A 7203-nucleotide genomic window follows, 5' to 3' on the forward strand; every position below is an offset into this window, starting at 1 on the left:
TGGCTACTGAAATCAATCTTACTAACTGCTGTCTGTGCTATTCTCTGCGCGAGTTTGGCGGACTTTATTTTTGCTTACTTTAACATCATTTTTCATGGTGGGGCTAAGCCATTTCTTGGTATGGGTGTAGCCTACCCCAGACATACCCTGGCGCTGCCACTGGTGGGATGTATGAGGCGGGCCATTCTGCACATGCGTTAAATGCGTTAAATATTTTAACACAATTAATTCAAAAAATGCATTACCGCCGTTAACGCGATAATTTTGACAGCATTAAAAAATATATATATAATATAATTGTATATAATATTAAATTATATAGTGAAGAATAATAACAAAAAGAAGCAAAACAAAAATAAACAAATTAAACTGATCTGTTGGAAGATTGTTCAACAATTTCGGTCAGTGACAGAGATTAAGTTATATTTCCTGTAGTGTAGATATTATTACGAGCAATCCAGGAATGGTTGGCATTCGTTTCTTCAAAATAATTAACAGAGCTGTTATATATCTGAGCTCCAAATAACAGTTAGTCATTTGATTTCCTGTGTTCAGGTTTAAGTTGATGGACCAGCTGCCTCAGCTCTTCAGCCGGCTCCACTCCAGTCAGTCCAGTCTGTCTGATCGAGAGTCTCAGCCTCACAATGTGTCCCGGAGGAACTACTTCAGGAGCCGGTCCGGACGCTCGCTGTATGTCTCCATCTGCAACATGCACCAGCACATCAGCCAGAACCCAGACTGGTTTGAGAAGCAGCTGGCTCCTTCAGGAGGTTCCTCAGCCTCCCCCTCCAAACACCCTCCAGTGGCTGACCCTAGCCCTCCTCCAAAGCCTTCCTGCGCCTCCTCTTCCTCTCAGTCCGTGGGGAGGTGTGACTCTGGCCTGGTGCTGAACGAGGTTGTTGTTAATACACCGTCCCTGGAGGGTGGAGAGGGGGCCCCGGGGAGGAACATGCTCCTGCTGGCCCCTGGCTCCAGTCCCAGCCTACACCCTGGCCCCAGCCCCAGCCCTAGTCCCAGTCCTGGACTCTGTTCCAGTCCTAGACTGCCACACTGCTCCCTGTCCATGCTGGGAAGCACTTCAAGGTAAATTACGATGTTACACCACAGTAGTTTTTTTCGTCTGACTTTGCTAAATACACAGGAACTTTACTTGGGTCTAATGAGCTGCAATGTTTATTCAAGAAACATCTTAAACCTACACTGTACATCTACGACCACTAGACAACGTCACTGTTGATTGACGTGGGAATGTAAGTGCGGGAATCTGGTTGTGGATGGTATTTGACCAACGAGAATTGTGCATAATATGAGACTCCTCCTCAGTCTGACGGCTTTTGCTTTTCTGTTCCTTCAGGTCCACTTCTGGCATATCTGGCCTGTCCCCTGAAGAGTCCTCCTCCTCCTGCTCCGCACCCTCCATCCTGCAGGACGTGGTGTGTCCTGTCCACACTGAGGCAGAAGAAGGCCGCCACTCACTTCCAGAGGTCCCGCCCCCTCGTGATTCGGGCATCTATGATTCGTCCGTCCCTTCTTCAGAACTCTCCATTCCCCTTATGGACGGCCTGTCACAGGACCAGGCTGACTCCTCCTCTCTGGCAGACAGCGAATCGTCTTCTTCGGGGCTGGGTAAGGCCGTCTGGCAAATACTGCAACTTTGAAAAATTTTGTAAAGATTTTATTCCACATTGTAGAGTTAAACATATGTGACTTGCTCTATCGAAATCAGTCGCATTGACCCAAAGACACACATGAGTTGTATACACTGTTGGAAAGAGGAGATTCCTAGCTTTCTAATGATATCAGGATTGTTGTTGTACTCCAAATATTAAGCAAAATATGTCACATTATATAATGACTGTCACCAAGTCATCATTTTGAGAAAAAGGCCTTCAAAGTTTCTCTCTTCTCTGGAATCCATCGATCTGATTGATTATTAGCGGCTAGCAAATGATCGAAATACTACGGAGGGAAAATATTTTCGTTTGGATTACTGGTCTGGCGGAAGCTCGCGATTGTGTGTGTGTGTTTGTGTAATTTTGCGTTTGTGTGTATTGAGTTTGTTTCCCGGGGAAAACACTCTCAAAAAACACCGGCTGTTGTTATGCCTGCTTTGACGTTAAGTTACTCCGTTCTCCGCTTGTAATTATGCCGTTACAAGCTTCAAAGTTGTATTTATCATCTGAATTTGCTGAAACAAGTTCAATATTCTGAAAGCCAAGACTTTGTTTAATTGAAATCAGATGAAAACAAACTGTAACGTACCCTGCCGTGTTATCTATGATTACTATACGCCTTACATTCATAAGTTCAGCCGGAGGGAGGCGGGGCGGCGCTGCGGAACATACGATTGCGAGTGAGAGCTGTCATCTTCCCTTTACAAGCTTCAATAATGTATTTATCGTGTGATTTTGGAAATAAAAGTTTCATATTCTGAAAGCCAAGACTTTGTTTATTTAAAATCAAACAAAACACCCGAAAACTATTTTTTTACGCAAATCCACATTTATTTTTATTTGAGCCATTGCGACTTCCGACTGATTTCGATAGAGCGGGTCACATATGTGTTGTTTATAAGTTCATATAGAACAACCTTTGTACCATTATTGTCTGCAGAAAGTAGTTTTTCTGCTGAAGTATGCTAAATGTTATGTAACTTACTAACTAGCTCAGGGTCGCTTACATAAGGATACCATGCGACTAATGTATGATCATTATGTCAAGTGCCACGTTGTCACGTGAATGTTGTAACTTTGAAGAAGACAGCATAACATCTGTATCAATATTATCTTTTAAATCACCAGTGTTATATCCTTATGTTCCTTTAAGAGGCCTTGTTATGCTTTTTTAAGTTTTCCCTTTCCTGTAGTGTGTTATATAGGTTTTTTTGTATGTATATGGTCTGCAAAGGCTAAAATCTCTGTCCCACACACTCCCCCCTGCCTGAAATGCCTCCATTGGACTCCTTTGTGACATAATAAAATCACTATGTAACACTTATGCTTCTATTGGCTAGCGCTCAAACATATTGTACGTGATAGGCTAAGGGGCGGGACACAAAATACTAATATGAACCTGAAAATGAACATAATGTGGCCCATTTAAGTAACAAACCCAAAGCAGCATCCCAAGTGACAAATTCTGCTCTCATTTCCCCCTGGGACTCATGACACTCATTCCTGACCCTGTGTTTCTCAGGTGACGAGGAGCCGCCTGCTGTGACGTCGCTCCACTGCAGCGCCGCTACAGTTTGTAAAGCGGAGCTGCACCACCATCACCACCTGGAGCACGCCGACGGACTCGCACCTGTGGCCACATTGTAGGGGACCAGCCCAGTGATGTCATAACAGAGCCAAAAACTAATTGGCCTCAGACCTGAATCCTATCTTAAAAGTCATGGAAATTATACTGGAATTAACTCAATGGCACTGCAGTGGTTCACCTGTGGAAGATCCTGCTCCGTAGTAACTATGATAGCCACTGCATGTAGAACCTTTGTTCCTGGAAGTTATTGCGTTTTATAACTCTTGGCCTTGGTATCTATTGTAAGTGCTGCGTGTTTGGAACAACGCCACCTACTAAGTTATGTGACTTACCTCCCTGGTAACTATGGTAACCACTAATCCCTTACAACTTGTTTACTATTGCGTCATTTTCACTACATGATATGCCAAGATGTCTCACCTCACCTCTTTTTTTTTTTATCGTTTTCAAATTTCAGACATTATTTTACTTGGTCATTTATATGATACCAACTTGGTACTGGTTCTAAGTGAGCTGTGCTGATGCTAGAACGTTGAATTAAAGAGGCCCTATTATGCTATGCATGGTTTTCCCTTTCCTGTAGTGTGTTATATAGGTTTCTGTGCACGTAAATAGTCTGCAAAGGCTAGAATCCCCACGTTCCCTTCAGAGGGAGTTTCTCTCCTTCAGAGTCATTCTAACCATAATTTAACTAAGAAATATGAGCCTGCAAAACTATTACAGTACAGCACAGAATACAATTGTCATACGTTACTTGTTTTTTTTGCCATTATCCGGCAAACATTGCATGGACAATTATGTCACAGAGATTTCATGCAGTGTGGGCAACAGCTGAGAATCCTGCCTGTACTGAGGGGGGGTGCTACCAGCACTGGAAACAAAATGCAAAAAAAAGACGTGGTGCCAAATGGGAGACATGTCGAACCATGTAGTGCAAATGAGGCAGGTAAGAATGGTAACACCAGCTACAGCGTGTACTACACTAGTGCCTCGGATACTACGGTACTTTGTTGGCACTGCCTGAATGATTTTTGAAGGACTGGATCTACAGGTGCTGGCTAAGTTGACCAGATCAAACCAAAGACTGCCTCAGCACTGTGATTGATTGACAGCTGGCCCAAGTATGAAATGATGTTCAGGCACTTTTTGATGCTGGAACGAAAACACAATGCCACAAACATGTTCTGAAGCTCCCCGGGAAAAACATCCAACAGGATCCAAGAATCTTCTGATCTTCTGTGATTACCCACAAAGATTTCTTTAAGAAAATCTGCAACTCTGAGGATATTATACCATATATATGCTCATTCCTTAAAGCAGCAAATACGAACATAACAACTGCCTAATAATAAATCATTCAACTGTAAAAAATAACTGTTAAAGAAACTGTCAGAAATGTAATCGTGCTTATGTGATATAATGTTTTGGACAAGTTTTATGGAATATGTATTGAAGTGAAATTCTTAGTTTTTCTCTGCTTTCCAATTAACAAGTTCAGAGCATACAATTCAGACTCATTCAGCTGGTGGTATAACGTATTGAACACTGTGGGTACATTGTTAAGCTTGTGGTTACATATTTTAAAGTATTCAATATTAATGTTACATTTATAGTCATGTATTTCTTGTTAAATTCTTATCTAGCATTGTTGCAGGAAGCAGCGATGAGGAGGGCATTATGAAAAGTGACACTTTTTTTGTAAAAATCCTTATTACTAAACCACTTTGAAGATGCATATACTGTATGGAAGCCCATTCATGCCAGAAGAAAGATAAATTCATTAAATGTTTTCAAATAAAATTACAAAATAATGTCACATTTTCTGGTTACTATGTAATAAATATGCGATACAGTTTTAGTTATGGAAGAAGATAGTAACAATCTGCCTTCATAACTTTGCATGTGGCTTAATCACTGTTACATATCTCATAATTGTGGCTAAGTCCTTGCAAATGAGCTTCCATACACTTTTTTCCAAGTTATTTTGTCAGTTTGTTGTGGTTTGAACCACCATGTGTTTAAAGTTTTATAAAGTATTTTTATTTTCCTACTCAAATGTTTTATGTGACGACTTCTGCATGGTTGAGTATGTTGGAAGAGAAGATTCAGCATTTCCTACTTGTAAATAGTATTCTTATTTTTATTTTAACCCTGGAAATGTCTGTTCTGCTTCAATTTTATAGAGTTAGTCTGTTGTTTTACTATTCTCTCTACGTTTGATAGTAATGTACTGTTTTAAAGTACCCTAATGTAGGACATAGATAAATTCATCAAATAAAATGTTTGTCTTTGCATCTTTTTGTCATTCTTTGAGTGTTAAAGGGTTTGTTATTATTTTTATAAAAAATGTTTTGTAGTTCCTAAAACAAGATCACCAAAACAAATCACAAGAGGCGAAAATTAACCCCTGCATATTTTTTGGATTTAATGCTAGCCACAAAGCTGATCTGGTAAAGGAAAGGATAAATACTTTAGGACAATACAAATTCATAAGGACATGCTAGACACGGTATTTATATTGCTTTCAGCTCGTAAAAATTTCTCACATGCTTCAAGCTGACGCATTTTAGTTTCTTACAGTAAAACACACTCTTACTTCACTGATATGAAACAATCAGACAGCTCCATAGTGTGTGATCTGTGAAGCGTCAATGCTTAAAACAACAGAAGCCTCCAAAACACACAGACAGCACAGGGCTACCTTCAAAATAAAAGCACTGTTTGGAGACGGGCTGTAAATATTCATTCATTATCTATTTATTTAATGATTTTCCTTTTTCAAATTATTTCCTATCTTAAACTCGGTACTCAACCTTAATTATTTTTGCTGCAAAGACAATTGTGCCCGTAGCGCTGATATATTTTCAATTTTAGACTGTCTTCTGTTTATTTAGTCTTGGATTGCTGCTTGGACAGCATTTAACCCCTTTGGTACCTTAAGTAATGTGTAACAAATTTAAAACGTATTATCTTAGCACAGGATTTTAGTGGAACAAACATAACTGCATCAAAATTCTTAAAGAATCTAAACTAAGTACTACTCATTAACCATAATGTTGCATTTGGTAAATGAGTATAGTTTTGAGTACTCAGGAATATATATATATATATATCCTTAAATTAACATAAGTTATAATTACATTTCGTATTATTACTCTTGATCTGCAAATGAAAGAAAGCTTTAAAATCAATGTAGCGCAATAGAAGGTTGGGGAGAAGGGTAAGTTGAGCCAGTGGGTAAGTTGAACCACCCCCTGTAACCAGGCAACGCCTTATAGTTGTAATCACGTGACCAGAAATTATGCAAGCTCCTCCCATTTTTCATTGCCTGTGAAAGAGAGATGCTCATTGTGGTCTGGTGAGTAAACATTTTTACAAAAAAACGTTTTTTGCTTGTCAAAGGAAATTTTCTAGATGTCAGCTATATCGGCTGTCATGTCAAAAAAAATGTATCCAGGTTTAAACACATATATTGTATATGTTGATGTGTTGGCAGCGTATTAAACCATGTGAATCATTAAGCTAAAGATGACTCTGAATTTTAATGCTATGCTATTTTTTCTAAAATGGTGGCTATGGGGTAAAGTGAACCATGGGCCTTGGGGTAAGTTGAGCCAGTTTTTCAATGGAGAAATGAATGAAAGTAGGCCAAGTTGATAATAAGAGCTCATTGTAGGCTACATTTAAAGTTGAATTCACCCTGTGTTTGATTGGTAAGATGTATGAAATTTTATCACCATTTGTATGATTACTTATCCTTTTAACATGTTAAAAAAAATCTATCACTTCAATCGAAATGTATATTAAAAATATTTGAAAAACTAAGCTTGTATTTGGTTTGTTATTTATTGTTTATAGTTACCTTTAGCATGTGTTGTAGGTATGCCCAGGTTTGAACAGTGGTTCAATTTACCCCCTGACCTCGATCAACTTACCCCTAAC

At 39.3% G+C, this 7203-nt stretch overlaps 1 protein-coding gene across 1 annotated transcript; it reads left to right on the forward strand.

Annotated features, from left to right (window-relative positions):
* Positions 1-559: 559 nt before the first annotated feature.
* On the forward strand, positions 560-5546 carry LOC104942468 (interleukin-17 receptor D-like). Its single transcript, XM_010767697.1, has 3 exons — positions 560-1083; positions 1355-1626; positions 3196-5546. The coding sequence occupies exons 1-3, from the start codon at positions 566-568 to the stop codon at positions 3318-3320; spliced, it is 915 nt and encodes a 304-aa protein (XP_010765999.1). The 5' UTR covers positions 560-565; the 3' UTR covers positions 3321-5546.
* The last annotated feature ends 1657 nt before the right edge of the window (positions 5547-7203 follow it).

The sequence above is a fragment of the Notothenia coriiceps genome, unplaced genomic scaffold, assembly GCF_000735185.1.
Source record: "Notothenia coriiceps isolate Sejong01 unplaced genomic scaffold, NC01 NC01_scaffold00004567, whole genome shotgun sequence".
In the NCBI taxonomy this organism is placed as follows: Eukaryota; Metazoa; Chordata; class Actinopteri; order Perciformes; family Nototheniidae; genus Notothenia; species Notothenia coriiceps.

Coding starts and splice junctions, on each gene's coding strand:
- LOC104942468 (XM_010767697.1), top strand. CDS start 566: ATGGACCAGCTGCCTCAGCTCTTCAGCCGGCTCCACTCCAGTCAGTCC. Junction 1,084..1,354: donor ATGCTGGGAAGCACTTCAAG/GTAAATTACGAT, acceptor CTGTTCCTTCAG/GTCCACTTCTGGCATATCTG. Junction 1,627..3,195: donor ATCGTCTTCTTCGGGGCTGG/GTAAGGCCGTCT, acceptor TGTGTTTCTCAG/GTGACGAGGAGCCGCCTGCT.